This window comes from Vipera berus (genome assembly GCF_964194415.1).
Source record: "Vipera berus genome assembly, chromosome: 3".
Classification (NCBI taxonomy): Eukaryota; Metazoa; Chordata; class Lepidosauria; order Squamata; family Viperidae; genus Vipera; species Vipera berus.
In genome coordinates this window covers 185016404-185033612 of record NC_138204.1, presented here as the reverse complement: position 1 = coordinate 185033612, position 17209 = coordinate 185016404, and the positions used below count along the sequence as shown (strand labels likewise).

At 35.3% G+C, this 17209-nt stretch overlaps 1 protein-coding gene across 1 annotated transcript in view; it reads right to left on the bottom strand.

The window, feature by feature from the left end:
* Positions 1-17209, bottom strand: part of ZFHX4 (zinc finger homeobox 4) — a 208139-nt gene that overhangs the window by 40424 nt on the left and 150506 nt on the right. Inside the window, exon 5 of the mRNA XM_081323510.1 lies at positions 447-569. Coding sequence (XP_081179636.1) covers positions 447-569 — 123 coding nt within the window. The remainder of the gene's footprint in view (positions 1-446; positions 570-17209) is intronic.

Below are 17209 nucleotides of genomic sequence, written 5' to 3'. Positions count from 1 at the left end.
CAAGAACAGAAAGCTGATGGTGATGGGTGGGTGGGTGGGAAGCATTCCCATTGTCTTAGGACTGCAAAGAGATGAAACATGAATGCAGACGAAATTCCTCAAGTAGTGTGGAATCTTATGAAAAATTAATATGCCATCAGAGGAATACAAGTACAGCTAAGATTAATGAAAGGTGCTTAAAAATTACAAGTACACAAACTGATTTGATTAAAAAATAATCTCACTAGTTGTTTTATAATATTCTTCAGCTTATCCACATCTATCCTGTCAGATGGTTATGATTAAAAATAGGTCAATGTCAGGCTACTGATAAAAATCACATGCAAAATACACATGCAATAGATAATACCAGGAATGTCCAGACAATTTTAAATTAAACAAGCAAACAAACAAACTATTTTAAACCCATTTTAAAAGAGTGGGGGGAAAAAAATCTAACATCTTACCAGAGTCTTTATTAGCTTTTCTGCCTTCACTTTTATTTCTCTCTTTCTCACATGTGTCTTTATCATCAGCAACAGCCACTGATGAGCTTTTAGTAGACCCCTCTGCATCTTCAATTTGTTCTTCTGCAAATGAGCATTAAAAAAATGACAAAAAACTAGCTTAGGGACCATTCAACATGAGGTGTAAATATGATCTTTAATAAGATCAGGATTACATTTAATGAGATATTGTCAGAAACTGAAAGAAGGACACTTAAAAAGACATCAGATATCAATTATTAATAATCTGGGTTGTTATGGTGCAGCCCAGGATCCATGTTTTCTTAAACATACAGTAATAACTAGAGCTACAGAAAAAGTAGATCTTATTGGCTACAAATAATTTGCATTATTAAAGTAATATATTCAACATAAGTTATATATAGCAACATATTTGAGAAACCCCTCAAAAATAAATCTGATTAGAGTCCATACATTTTGTTAATGTCAGTCTGTAAATATAATATGAGATCTCAGATTTCTTCTTCAGGAAGAACCAGTTGGGGTAAATGAAACAATTTGGCATATAGTCTTTAAAAAAAGTGGCCTTACTTACACCTTACTTACCTGTTCACACCAGCTAGATTACATGAAAATCTTCACAGTAACTCAACCCAATTTAATTATTCAGTAAATCTTAGCTATGTTGCTACTAGTGGATTAATCTTTTTATGCAGTTAACTTCTAGGCTAAGGCCATGTAGCACTAATCCGTGAAAGGCCTACTGTTCCTTTTCATCTTGTGATCATTTGTCTGTGACTGTGCTGATGTCACATTTTAATGAATTTTAGCAATCTGAGTAATGCCAGATAACCAGACTTGCAACTCCCTACAGCATAGCATGCTGTTTTCATCACAATACAAGAAAGAAAGAAAGAAAGAAAGAAAGAAAGAAAGAAAGAAAGAAAGAAAGAAAGAAAGAAAGAAAGAAAGAAAGAAAGAAAGAAAGAAAGAAAGAATTCAGTGCAGGATGGTAGAAGGTGATCAAATGGGATTCAAAACACCAGGCTGCTCAATTTCATAAAGTCTTTAATGACCATATAAATTAACACTGGAAAGGCAAAGGGTCACAGACACACATTTGCATACACGCCTCAATTCACTTTTGATAAGGAAAGCTTTTTTTTGGCTTGGGGAATATGATATAATTAACCCTTTAGATACCATACAAAATGCACCTACCAACATTTTAAGTGTCAAGCATTAACTGAAAATTACACACTACATAAAATTTTCATTGTAAATGCTATAGTGATTGAAAGGGGAAATTGTGGCCCCTTCCTCCACTCCCCATGTTTTATTAATAACATTCTGACAACAGAATGAAATATCCTCTGTCATGTGGAGCAGCTGAGCACAGAAAAATTGCTACTTAGTGTTTTACTTGCAGTGGAGCTGAATCTACAAGAAAACAATTGAAGCCACTATCAAGCTATGCTATGCAGTATAAATGGAAAGAAAGAAATAGATATAGTGGAATATTTTACATTAATTTCTTGAATACGCTACACTGCAAGCTACTTATCAACAGCTTTTTGGGGAGAAATATTTTCGAGAACTAGAAACATTGGGAAACAGGAAAGAAAGATCTTCCTCAAAAATGTAGATGTAATAATAATCAGCAATGAATGGAATAAACAATTCCTTTGATATTAGCATGCTTATTTCTTTTTCCCCCCTCTCTCTGTGGTATAACTAATCAAACACTGTAAGGTTCCTTGTCACAGCTGGAAACAATGCTGTGTTTATTAAAGGTGATGGGAGGGCACAGTCTGCAATGCTGTATGCTTATGATTGTGACTAGACTGCGCTGTTAATGCAAATAGATATAGAAAGAGATGTGTGCACAATGTGCACATTGCCCATCTAGTCAAAACTCATGGTCTAACATAACCTATAGCAATTCCACGCTGAATATGCTCACAGATGGACAGATTTCCACCCCCTTCTCTTGATTTACCAGTCCATCCCCAGCTGGGAAAGAAAACGACGTGTCAAAACAAGACGGAGCATCCTTATTTTGAAGGAGCATAAATGCTGTCAGAATAAGCATGAATAAAATGGCGTATGTGTGCATGGGCATGCTTGCACAGTCTAGACCAGGGAAAAATAAGGAATAATAATTTTTTAAAAGAACAGCAACACTGTCATCATCTGGGTCTCATCAGACAATTTTAGCTGGGTGCACTCTTTTTTTCTGGTATGTGTTTTAAATATGAGAGAAATTCCCAGACATGTTCTCCTATACATCATCATGGTGTCTGACCTCAATCTGACCCCGGCAACAGTTTGAGAAATCTAAATGTGAACAAAGACTCTGTGTCAGCAGCAGGGAGAAATGGTTAGGTAGACTTTTGCCCATCAACTTAATCACAAACAGCAGTTTTTAGGCCATAACTTTACAAGGCTCCATCAAGCCACCAGCACATAACCTTTCAAGGTAGAAGTGCCCTTTACCCCCTCCCCCCGTGATTTTTCTCAGTCCTCAGATACTTCCTTTGATGTAGCAAGGCAATTAGATCGAATGTTCAAGAACCAAAAACCTGTTTTATGATTTTGAAAGCTGTTTATTATAGGTTGGGTACTGAGGCTCCTAAAGGCCTTACAAAATTTAATCTTGGAAAAAAAATGAACCAAAGACAATGTATACACCCCATGAGCATTATATTATTATTGTTACTATTATTGTTGTTGTTGTTATTGTTATTATTATTATTCTTAGTATTATTATCAGTGCTTTTTTTGTGGGGGGGAAAAAGGTGCCGGAGCTCACACACGTCATACAACCCGCCTTGCCTACCCTACAAGGTTCCATCCAAAAAAAGTGCCGGAATTCCGTTTTGGGCATTCTATGATAAAAAAGTTATTATTATTATTATTATTATTATTATTATTATTATTATTATTATTATTATTATTATTATTATTATTATTGTTGTTGTTGTTGTTGTTGTTGTTGTTGTTGTTGTTAAAATTTCAATTGGCAATCTTAATTTGTCAATGGCAGACACCTTCAGGAAATTATTTGGCTACCTTTTCAAAACTGTACTTAGCTTTTCTTCTGAAAATCCATGTCAGAAGGAGAAATAATTTATGGAATCTGCTTTGACTCTGTTTAGGAAAGCAGAGAAAAATATACTGATTTCTTAAAAACTTACATTGTTACAAATGTAATTAGTAGAATAAAGAAAAATGAAACTGTTAGGCAAACCAATAGATTTAGGTGTGTAAAATGGAATTTCACATGTTTAAAATGCACTGTGAAATTGGCAATGATTTGAATTCACTGTTAAAACAGCAATGTACTTTTTTATAATTGCATGTTTTAAATCAATGAAGAGGATTGTATATAGAAAGTGTATTGAATTATATTAATATAACAATGAAGCCTGGGATCATACTTTAGATATGAGTAAGACTTTTGGGGCTGTTTTAAATATAGGAAATCTACTTCATATCCTTACAAATATCACCTTTGAAAAGAAGTAGAATTTGGAATTCAGACATGTTTTTATTAGCTAATAGCACTCATCGCTGCACCATAATGCTACCAATATTACCACCACTTTTATCTATGCTACAATGTCTTTGAAGCCCAAGAGTTGGTCTTTTCTGAACCCAGTTCTGATTTTTATATAATATAAATATATGTACATATATTTATAGGTAAAGGTAAAGGTTCCCCTGCACATGCGTGCTAGTTGTTTCCGACTCTAGGGGCCGGTGCTCATCTCCATTTCAAAGCCGAAGAGCCAGCATTTCTCCGAGGACGTCTCTGTGGTCATGTGGCTGGCATGACTAGATGCCAAAGGCGCACGGAACGCTGTTACCTTCCCACTGTAGTGGTCCCTATTTTTTTTACTTGCATTTTTTACGTGCTTTCAAACTGCTAGGTTGGCAGAGGCTGGGACGAGTAACAGGCGCTCACTCTGTTACGCGGCACTCGGAATTCGATCCGCCAAACTGCCGACCATCTGTTCCCATATATTTATGGGAACATGCAATATAAATATATCCATATATGTAATACTTCCCTGTTAAATCTTGGCAAATCAAAATTAAAAATCCACGAGGACCCAGATTGTTGGGGGCAATAAGCTGACTTTGTAAAAATGTCGCTGGGGGGGGGCGAAAGCCCTAATAAGCAGGTATATACATAGAATGAAGGCTATTGCTAAGCACATTGTGCTTTAGATTGTAAGCCGCCTTGAGTCTTCAGAGAAGGGCGGGATATAAATGGGATTTTTAAAAAAAATATCTTTATTGGTTCTTTATGTTTGTGAGCTTAATCTATGCCACCATCTCTCTATTTATTCACTACTCACTATTTCCCACTATTAGTCTTCCTTTGTTTTGTATAGCTGTTATTTTTGGCCAGTTCCAAATGATGTTGAGAGGTATATGGCAAGAAATATACAGCCATCAGGAAACATATATAATTGGAGCCACCAAACCTGAGGCAGCAGGGAACATGTCTATCATAATCTGGATGGAAAAGTATGGGTGCTTCCCAAGGAGCCATTAATGATCTTTAATCATTATTGTGGGATTTTATAATGGAACTCAATTTGTCATTTTTTTTTCCGGTTCAGCAGTGAACTTGATCAAAAAGCACAATCGTGATTAGGCTTCCTCTTAAATAGGGAGAACAGAAGAGAAGTCTTTCAGAAAGACTTTGCATCTTGCTTTAATTGCACAGGGTATCTCTCTAGTTGGCAATTTCATCAAGATCAGAATCGACTTATTACCACAATTGAGCTCAAAATTTCTTTGTTAAGCGAGACAGTTATGTGAGTTTTGCCCCATTTTATGACCTTTCTTGGCAGATATGTTAAGTGAATCACTACAATTGTTAATCTGCTTGTCAGAAGATCACAAAAGTTGGTAACTTGATCTGAGGACACTTAATTGTCATAAATATCAGACATTTGCCAAGTGTCTGAATTTTGACCATATAATTGTGGCAATGCTATAACGCTCAAGTGTGAAAAATAATTCACTTTTTTCACTGCTGCCGTAACTTCAAATGGTCACTAAATGAACTTTGATAAGTCAGGGACTACCTGTATATCTTTACAACAGTGACTTCCATAGAAAAATGGGAGAAGGAAAACTCAAAACTGTGGAAGTATTTATTTCTTGTGTCTTATATTTTCTTACAAAGCTCAAGAGCAGAATATAAAGCATTTCCTCCTTCATTTTTTCCCCCAATGATATCAACTCTCTTGATAATTTGAGTTGAAAGATAGTGACTGAATCAAAGTGGACCAGAGGAATGCTGTGAATATAATTTACTTGGACTTCAGTAAAGTAGACGACAACCTACTACTTGATAAGATAGAAAAACGTGGGTTAGACAGCATCACCACCAGATGGATTTGTAGCTGGCTGACCGGCCATACTCAGCATGTGGTCCTCAATGGAACTGCATCTACATGGAGGGAAGTGTGTAGTGGGTGCCCCAGGGCTCTGTTCTGGGCTCAATGCTCTTCAACATCTTCATCAATGATTTGGGAAACTCATCAAATTTGCAGACAACACCAAGCTGGCAGGAATAGCCAACACTCCAGAAGATAGGCTTAAGATACAGAAGGATCTTGACATTGGGTGCTATCTAACAAAATAAAATTCATTGGTGAAAAAAGTAAGCTTCTACATTTAGGCAAGAAAAACCAAGTGCACAGGTATAGTATAGGTCAGCGGTAGGCAACCTCGGCTCTTTTATGACTCATGGACTTCAACTCCCAGAATTCCTGAGTCAGCTATGCTGACATGAGTCATAAAAGAGCCGAGGTTGCCTACCCCTGGTATAGGTAGCACCTTGCTCAATAGTAGTAACTGTGAGAGGATCTTGGAGTCCTAGTGGACAATCACTTAAATATGAGCCAGCAGTGTGTTGCAGCTGCCAAAAAAGCCAACACAGTGCTAAGCTGCATTAACAGAGGGATAGAATCAAGATCACGTGAAGTATTGATACCACTTTACAATGCCTTGGTAAGGACACACTTGGAATACTGCAAGATGTTGAGACTCTAGAAAGAGTATACAGAAGAGCAACAAAAATGATTAGGGGACTGGAGGCTAAAACATATAAGGAACAGTTGCTGGAATTGGGTATGTCTAGTTTAATGAAGAGAAGGATGAGTGTTGACATAATAGCAGTGTTCCAATATTTCAGGGGTTGCCACAAAGAAGAGGGAGTCAAGCTATTTTCCAAAGCACTTGAAGGCAAGACAAGAAACAACAGATGGAAACTAACCAAAGAGAGAAGCAACCTAGAACTTGGGAGAAATTTCCTGACAGTTAAAACAATTAACCAGTGGAACAACCTGCTTCCAGAAGCTGTGAATACTCTAACACTGGAGGTTTTTAAGAAGAGACTGGACAGCCATTTGTCTGAAATGTTATAGGGTTTCCTGCCTGAGCAGGGGGTTGGACTAGATGACCTCCAAGGTCCCTCCCAACTTGATGATGATGATGATGATGTCACCCAGTAACCTTCCTGAGCAAAAGATGGATTAAATCTGAGTCTTCCACATTCTATTTGAATACTTCAACTACTATACCACATGTCACCATTTTATAACTGCAATTGTTCATATAATTAAACAGTTCTTTTAATATAACTATATTTTGAAGGCCTTCTCAAATTTAACCTCAATTATGGTTACAATGGCCGTATATTGCATTTTGCATTGTAAGAGTAAAGTCTGAAAATAAAAATGATTTAAAGCACTTAAAAACACTTAAATTAAGGTCTGACACCATGATTGTTCACTAAATATTTTTTCATTCAAGAAATATTTTCTTATTTCCTCCTCCCGGTTTGCTTTCTTTGCCATCTTTGTCCTTTCATTTTTGTATTGTTCTTTTTTTTTTAACAACTGAGAATGACCAAGAGTTACTGGAATCAGAAGGCATATATGTTTAATAATGTATTTATATATACCTCACATAGTGAGTCTGGGCTGCATATATAATAAAACAAAATACATAAAAATAAAATGCATAAAACCCAATAAAACCATCATTTAAATTAAAAATAAAAAAGTAAAAAAACAAAATGGCAGCTAACATATAAAGAGCACATCAATTAACAGATATATAACCATCCTACATTATATTTATTTATTTATTATTTATTAATTTAATTTCTATACTGCCCTTCTCCCGAAGGACTCAGGGCGGTGTACAGGGCAATAAAATGCAATAAAAATACAATATACAAAAGTTAAAATGAGAATTAAATAGAATAGCCCAATTGCAGTAAAAGGTTAATTAAATTTACAATTAAAATACCCCAAACCCATCAGACCAGGCCGGCTTGTACAGTCCTATCAACATCTTCAGAGAACCCTCTTGTGTAATGGCATGCACTGATAGCTTTGCAAATGCAATGCAAAATGTAAGTTGACCTTGCAACCTTGTGAAGTAACAACAATAATCATAGCAATATATAATGATTAAATCCTAGCAAGACAGAGTGACTCTTTAACCAGAAATCATCTGGATCCATATTAGTTTCAGTGTCCATTCTTAATGGGGCTACAATTCCCCAGAATAAGAGGTGTACAATCTGGCAGTTCTCTTGTACTCACAGATTCTGCTAGACAGCAGGTGAAGATTGTTACTAAGAGGAACTTTGTTCAGCTAACCCTAAAATGATATTCAGGTTATCTTCATTTCCCCACTAAAAAACAAATATCTAAAAACTAGCAATCCAAATTCTATTTTATTGATCAAATATCCTGACTTTTCAAGAATCACTTTATATTCCATTTTGAGATACGGCATGAATAAGATATATTTATGATAGTAGAGATGGTTAGAGGAAAACAATCAACAGTCTCAGGATTGCGGCTGTGTAGAAACATGGTAAATAAACAAATGAAGACTTGGAAAATACATCTAAGGCCTACATAAGTCCCCAACCTATGGGCCTTGGCCCACTACTGGGTCATGGCCTGCTGGCTACCAGGCCACAAGACAGGCTGGCCAGTGCACGCATATGTGTGCACGCACGCACCCCCACCCACGCTACCACTATGGAAATGGAAGACCACTGGTGAAAACGGGGCTCCATGTGGTGAAAATAGGGCGCTGCAGAGCAAAAATGGGGCAGTGCTAGCGAGTGTCACAAGGGTGCCAGCACCTCCCATTTACATCGTGCATGCTTGCTGCCCTATTTGTGTGTGTGCACATGCACGTGCGTAAAATACTTCACCCTCCCTTTCCCGCTGGTCCAACCGAGAAAGGTTGGAGACCTCTGGCCTAAATGACACAGATTTCATACTAACTTTTGAAATTTTTGATTACTTCATTTTGGTTATATTGCTGATAAATGCCCTGTCAGATAATAAAAGACCTCATTTACCTAAATGAAGTAGCTGATCTGAGTTGTATTATTGAAATCTGGGTATATGAGTGTGTTGCTTAGACCTGACCAAATTATTTCCATTAATTCAGAACAGAATCATTGATAGACCGGTTATGGGGCCCTTTATCGGGTGAATAACATTTATTGGAGATACTGTTGATGTCCCACACCACTCCACTATCCAACAACATTCATGCACAAGTTGGCAAAGATAGTTTTTCATGTGATGTTGTAGAATGATGGGATTGGTCCTAAGAGTCTTCAACAATGATAGTGAGGCTCCCCAAGTATGATTAGCCCAGAAACTTGTGGCTAAAAACAATGAGTCTGACTAAAATTGAAATTCTACCTGTGCTTAGCAAAGGTTATATTATTCTTTGTGCTTCAAGATATGGTAGAGGTGGCTTGAATACTGAGAAATTAGAATTATTCCACTATTAAAATGAGACTATTATTTGATAAGTTAAGTCTCAAAGCATCTTTTTTTACTTTTTTACTTCAGGTTTAATATATGGATTTTTTTGACTTTGGTTAATAATTCTGAATTATCTTTGAAAATATTACTCCAGCAGAATGGTACTATTACAAAGATGTTCTTCTGATTATGATTTATGAAAAGATGATGTCAGTGCATGAGTAATATGTTGTGGATTTGGAAGGACAACTAGATTAGTATGCCATTACCAAAGATTATTTAAGGACTCAATCTTCTTTTTTTTAAAAAAAAAAGAAGAAGAAGGCAGGTCATCTAAATCAAATAAATATCTCCATCTTTAGAGGGCCTCTAACTTTACCATGTTTTAATGTACTTCCAACAGCTCTTGACGGATTTTTTTTCCAAAATTCTATATGTACTAAAACTTTTCCCTTGTAGCAAAGGATAAATTGAATCTATAGTCCATGTTCTGCTTTACTGATACTTTCATAATGTCACCTGCCTTTTTAATAAATTTTCCAAGCCAGATATGCTTAATGTATAGCTGTTACTGTATGACCAATATGATCCTGTTTCTTTGAAAATATAATTCTAATTGTTGACTTCAATAAGGGTTTGTTTGTATGATATGGGAACCAGGATTAAATATTATAAGTTCTAGACTAAATCCATTATATTTAAAAACTGAAAAAGCTATACATGCTTATGCCAATAACTTATGGTACACTGAAATGGATATTAGAAAATAGATAAGCTTTTTCATTTTTAACACCTGTTTTAAATAGAAACACGAATATAATTGATATACAAACATCTGTAGTAGAATATTTTTTAAAAGAAGATTTTAATAAAGTCATTGATTTTAATAAAGTAAAAGAGTGACAATGTACTAAAAATCAAGGGCAATCAGTTATAAAAAGCTATCATCACTTAATTTTCTGACAGTATTCTTGCATCTCATAAATTGTAAAATATCAAAAAGGTATTAACCAGTGCTTTAAAAAAAAAAGGTGCCGGAACTCAGAGGTGCTGTCACTGGGAGAGATGCCAGTGTCTTGCTACGGCGTCACCACCCATCCTTTCCACCCCCGCCCCTGAGGCTCGGAGCCACATGCTGCAGGGATTCCCCTCCCCACAGTTGCCATGCCGCAGCCTGTGCTGAGCCCCCACCTGGAGCTGCCCCAAACCCCGACCCAGAGCTGTGTTCTTCGTGGCAGTGGACTCCGGCGCCAAACAGCCTCTTTCCAACCACATCCAGAAAAATTTGTAACAAACATTGGAATTCTCAAGGCCATGTCTGGTATTTCCAGCAATCTGTTACTGGAAGGAAAAACCAATCCCTGCTGCATTACTGATCCCAGAGAAGCATTTGCAGATATCCTTAGGGTGCCATAGTTATGGATGAGAAATATTGGTTGCAAAGTTGGCATTTCTGGATGTAATACAGATATTTTGGACTTATTTTTGTTTCTTTGCATGTTTGATATTTTTAAAAAGTCATTTGCTACTGACTACACTTATACACATATGTAACATCTTTTGCTAAGATACATGACCATTGCTTGTCCAGAATGTGAAAAGTGAGAGATTGTGACTAAACAAAATTTTAATGTACAGATAATACCACCAGAAATTATTTTAGCCTTTTTAATAAATGTTATTGATGTTAAGCTCACCATGGAAAACATCATATATTGTTATGTATATACTAGGTTAATTATTTAAAGACTGAAGTGCAACCTAACTAGATTCTAAATAATCTATTTTTCAAAACACAAAACAATCCAAACAGTAAAAGTAAAGTCCAAATTAAGAATATTTCATTCTTAAGAATTGTTTAATTTAAAGTGGTTTAGTTGTAATAGATGGTTATAGATTCAAAATAGTTTTCAAGAGTGTACAAAAGATACTATTTTTTTCTAGCATCAGCTAAATTAGACATATTACATTGAGAAAAATGTTTCTCATTTCTTTCCTGTTACCTTTATTGATTTCATTGCAGAGATGTTAACATAGGAAATAGATTATTTTGTTATCTAATGTTACCTTCCAAAAGACAGAAGCAGATGAAAAATGTGAGGTTCTTTCCTGTTGGCTTTTTTGAATTAGCTGTTTTAGATTCTAAAAGTTTAGTTCCTAAAAAAGTAACCTTGTAAATAATTTTAATGTCCTCCTCTAGTGTAGGGTAGGCAACCTTGGCTCTTTTATGACTCAAGGACTTCAACTCCCAGAATTCCTGAGCCAGCATGGCTCAGCTTGGAAACCTCTCTCTTTCCCCTCAGCGTGGTTGGCTTAGGATTTCTGGGAGTTGAAGTCCACGAGTCATAAAAAAGAGCCAAGATTGCCTACTCCTAAAGCCAATAGAGGCAGCTTTTTTTTTAAAAAAAAAAGGTGCTGGAATGCCGTTCTGAGCCTTCTATAAGAAAAAAAGCCCTGGTATTACCTATAAAGTAATATTTCTTTAAAATAGAAGGCAAATATGAGTGTATATTGCAAAAGTATGCATATATTAAATGATGTGGATAAATAGCAATGCAATATATCTAGTGACATTGTATAAACTGTAGACTACTTCTACTTAGATGGGGTTGGTCCTGTTGCCTTTTCTGTGTGCACAATTATTATACACATACTTTTTTGTGCAATTATAGGAGTCTAATGATCTTTAAATTCTATTGATAACTCTCATTCCTTGCCTACCCTTTATTACATCTTTACAAAAGAAAACCAAAACAAAGGCATTTGCTATGGACCAAAGGAGAATATTGGTGATTATTTTTTTTAAAAAAATGGTATTGTTTAAAGCTATATATTTTTATATAAAGAATTAAAATGAGCTATCCATTCCAATGGTTTAATCTATTATTGATATACTGCTACTATGAAACTGTGTCACCTTTTCATGTTTTCTATTAAATCTTAAAACTGGATTGTGATTGGACACTTCTTCAAATAGAGGATATCTCCAAATCATAGCACTAACAGCTTTTCAAATACAAGTCAGAGTGCAAAAATAACATTGCTAAACATCTAAATGGCACCATTTCAAAATTATTTTATGAGAATCTAGAAAGAATAGGCAGTATCTTCTCCATTGTTCCAAAGGAAAAATGGGCAACCATAATATTTTTTGTACTTTAAATCACTCCAAAATTGGACCACTGATATAGGTAATCCTCAACTTACAACCATTTGTTTAGTGACTGTTTGAAGTTACAATAGCATTGAAAAAAGTGACTTATGACCATTTGTCCACTTGTGACCATTGCAGCATCCTATGGTCATGTGATCAAAATTCAAACTCTTGGCAACTGGTTCATACTTATGACGGTTGCAGAGTCCTGGGGTCACTTGATCACCTTTTGCAATCTTCTGACAAGCAAAGTCAATGGGGAAGCCAGATTCACTGAACATCTATGTTACTCACTTAACAACTGTAGTGACTCACTTAACAACTGTGGCAAGAAAGGTTGTAAAATGGGGCAAAACTCACTTAACAGCTCTCTTACTTCGCAAAAGAAATGTTGGTCTCAATTATGATTGTAAGTAGAAGACTGCTTGCATTAGAGAGATACTGCCAAAAGGCCACTGCACAATTTTCTACTTTTTAAAAGAAAAGAACTAAAATAAATGAAAAATCCTTAAAACATACACACATATACACACAGATTCACACAAACTTCAAACAAAACAAGCTTAATTTCGTTGCAGTTTCTTTTCAGTTTCAGAAGTGATTTTATCTGTCACAGAAGACTATGGCAGAACAATCCTGGCATCTAAAAACCCAGATTAAATACAACCTTTGGCAAACAAAATGTACATTTTCCAAAAAGGCAAAAAGAGTTAGTTGGAGAACCACTAAACAGAAAGATATAAACAGACACATACACACTTTAATATAAGGAAATACTGAGCCAATTCAATCTCAAAGGAATAAAAGAAATAGCTAAAGGAAATCTGGGAAATTTTTAGAGAAATAAAATTGGTATTAATCATCAGTGGCAATATAGCAGGAAAAAAAGAATCAAAATTTTGAATTAAGAATAGTTAAAAGAAATTATTTTCTTATCCAATGAGTTAGAGACGTGAACATGAAACTTGAAAGATAAATATTTTCTAATATTAACACTAGGTTCCTCAGGCCAATACAGATTTCTCCAAATAGTTTTCTTGGCAACATTATGAAAGTGATTTGACTTAATAATTTAGACCAGATTTCATAGTGTCTCCATTTTAAGTGTTTCTTCAAGATTATTGAGATCACTGGAACTATTTGCTACAAAATTTTAAAAACAAAAATAATGTAACCTGCCATTAGAATCATTTTTCCCCCTTATCTGAAAATGTAAAAATTGAGTATCTACACACTACTGTAGAATGGTAAATGCTGCAAATACAGTATATAAAGCACATACACATTATATCTATCTATCTGTATCTGTCTGTTTCTATATTTCTACAGTGTGTGTGTGTGTGTGTGTGTGTGTGTGCGCGCGCGCGCACGCACGCAAAATTATGGATGCTAGACAACAAAGAAATAATTAACTTCTGATCTACAATGATTGTAAGGTCAATCAATCCTTTGCAATGAGTTTCTCTTCTGTAGGACAACTTTGTAACTTCTCTGTCTTGTCTGCTAGGGTTGTCAGATCCAAGGGAAGTCATTTCTAGAGGTTCCTCCCTAGCTCACCATTAATATACCTGATCCATTTTACTTCAAAGATTACATAACTATGGATGTCTCCTAATGCCACATATTGAAAAAGACAGAGCACAACATAATACAAAAGTAATAATTACTGATTAAAGTTAAGTACCTAAAATAAAGATTTCATTTACTGTATAAAATTATAATTGTATATATCAGCTAAATGCAGATTCAAAGGCAAAATGTGGTCTGGACTACACAAAGGAACTAACACTGGACCTCTCTGTAACTTCTCAATGTAGCTGCATCCTTTATGACTATCATTCACAGGAAAAGATATTTAGATATACCGGTAAATCTATAGGACCACTTGTCTTACATTGTTTCTGCCTGACATATTTCAGTCCTATCTATTAAGCAATGTCATCTCATGGGACCTAGGAGGCATTCCTTCTGTTAGCTACAACTGTCCTCTGGAACAAGAATCCCCTTGAGATCAAAACAGCCCAGCTTGAAGAAGGGCTGAAGATCTGTTTTTTTCCAAAGATTCTGAGTTTGGTCCTTTGTGGAATCTACTATTAGGCTGAATGTTATGGAATTATTTGGTCTCATCTCCCCCAGTTCAGCTATGTAACTCAGTTTTAAGTTTTCTATTGTTTTAATCTTTGCTAGCTAGCTAAAATCTTGTAGAATGTTTTTAAAAGTTGAAATTATAAACAAATACTCCTTATAAAGTTCCATGCTATGTCAATATTTATTACTCTATTGGTGCTAAGCAGCTTATTTTAGGAACAGAGCTTTCATGACTTTTTAGTTTAAAGGGGAAAAATAATTAAGATAAGGTAACACACCATTTCACAATTAAAACTATTACAGTAGGAATAGAATTTTTTTAAAAAAACTTTGCACCAAAATGCTTCTTCAAGATCTGAAGAAATTGAGTAAAGCAGACAAAATGTTATTTATTACCAAAAATATTACTATGCACTAAATTTATATTTGAATAGAAATACAAATTAATTTAATCCACAAATATATTACTATTATGTTCTGATAATTAAAACATTAAAATTTAAAAATATAATTATACCACAATTAAAATTACTATGATTGGCAAGGCCTCTTTAATCTTTCTAAGAAATTATATGCTATTTATATTTTTTTTTATTTATTTAATTGATTGATTGATTTTATATACTGCCCTATTCCCGAAGGACTCAGGGCGGTTTACAGGGCGAGTTAAAACAATACAAATAAGTACACTTTAAAATAGAATTAAATAAGACTAGTCCACAATTAAACAAATTAAAATTAAAATTAAATTAAAATTAAAATTAAATTAAAATTAATTAAAATAATTAAAATTAAAATTAAAATTAAAATTAAAACCCCCTCAGTCCAGGCCAGCAAGATCAAACAACCAAGTTTTAAGGTCCCAGCGAAACGAGCGAAGGTCTGGGGCAGTCCGAAGTTCTACTGGCAGTTCATTCCTTAGGGCAGGCGTGCCCACAGAGAATGCCCTCCCCCTTCGAACCATCCGTCGGCATTCCCTAACCGGCGGAACCCTAAGGAGGCCCTCCCTGTGATAAGATAACCCTAAGAATAGGCTTCCCTACATGTGCAGGGAGGTTAGACATGCTACTTTTTAAACCTGTGCAATCCATTGTAGCAATTAAAGAAACAGGCAAGATTCAGCAATTAATTAAAATTTGGCAGATGCTAGTTAAGTTGAAAACACATGTTCCTTGCTTGTATTTTTACTCTTCACACAAAATCCTCAGCATATAATTGCTATGCCGCTGCCTATTTTTGAATTTATAGCTGCTTCTGGATTTTCTACCCTTCTGCTCCTTGACTTGACTAGTCCTATTTAACTTTATTCCTGCTCTACATTTACATCTATCTCTTTTATTTTATTTTTTGTGTGTGCCTGAAATTGTCCTCTATTTGCATCCCGTCTTTAACCCAGAGAGTTGATAATACCATATTTCATTAAATACTGTATATTCACCAAATACATTCACATCATGTGAACTTCAGGACACCTAATCTTCCCTTTCCCTGATTCAGAAGCCTATTGTTAATGCAGGTAGCAAAGTAAGCTACTTTGGAGAAGTTTTTCTTCTAAGATTACAAAAAGGCTTTCTGATTTCAGATCTTCATTTACCAGGTCAACTTTTCCTAACTGCTCTTTGAAAGGAATGCTTCATCAAATTATAAAGCAAAATCTAGTATTCAGCATAACATGATATCATGAACCTTGATTGTATGGAGAGAAGCAGCTCCATTTTCTGTTGCATCCATTGGGAAACGCATACTAGATGAAATTTAATAAATTGGTTTATATTGGCATTTTGTTAGGGAATGAATGTCTGTTAAATGCAAGCTCAGAAATAAATCCATTTTTTTTCTTTTATAGTGGAATATTTTACCCATAATCAAATGTTCAATTCCACAATACTTTAAATGGCTATAGGATAAAATTTTTGGTTCTTTAAATAGATGCTAAAGAGGTACTTTTCTTAAATCATACGTGGCAGAGGCACCACTGATACATACATCAAAAGTTCTGCCACTTTCTACATGCATGCAATGTGACAGTAACAGTAACAAAAACAAAACCAGAAATTGTGAAAGGGATCTTGGAGTCCTAGTGGACGATCACTTAAACATGAGTCAGCATTGGGCAACACAGCCAAAAAAGCTAATAAAATCCTATATAAACAGAGGCATAGAATCAAAATTACGTGAGTATTAGTACCGGTTTATAAAGCCTTAGTAAGGCCACATCTGGAATACTGCATCTGGTTTTGGTCACCACATAACAAAAAAGATGTTGAGACTTTGGAAAATGTGCAAAGAAGAACAACTAAGGTGATTAAAGGCCTGCAGACTAAAACATATGAAGAAGAGATGCAGTCTAGAGAAAAGGACTAGGGGGGACATGATAGCAGTATTCCAATATTTGAGAGGCTGCCACAAGGAGGAAGGGGTCAAATTATTTTTCAAAGCACCAGGAGGCAAAACAAGAAACAACATATGGAAACTAGTTAAGGAGAGAAGCAACCTGGAATTAAGGAGAAACTTCCTAACAGTGAGGACAATTAACCAGTGGAGCAGCTTGCCTTCAGAGGCTGTGGGTCCTTTATCACTCAAGGTTTTTAAGAAGAGACTGGACAACCACTTATCTGAAATGATATAAGGACTCCTGCTTGAGAAAAAGGCTGGACTAGAAGACCTCCAAGGTCCCTTCCAGCTCTATT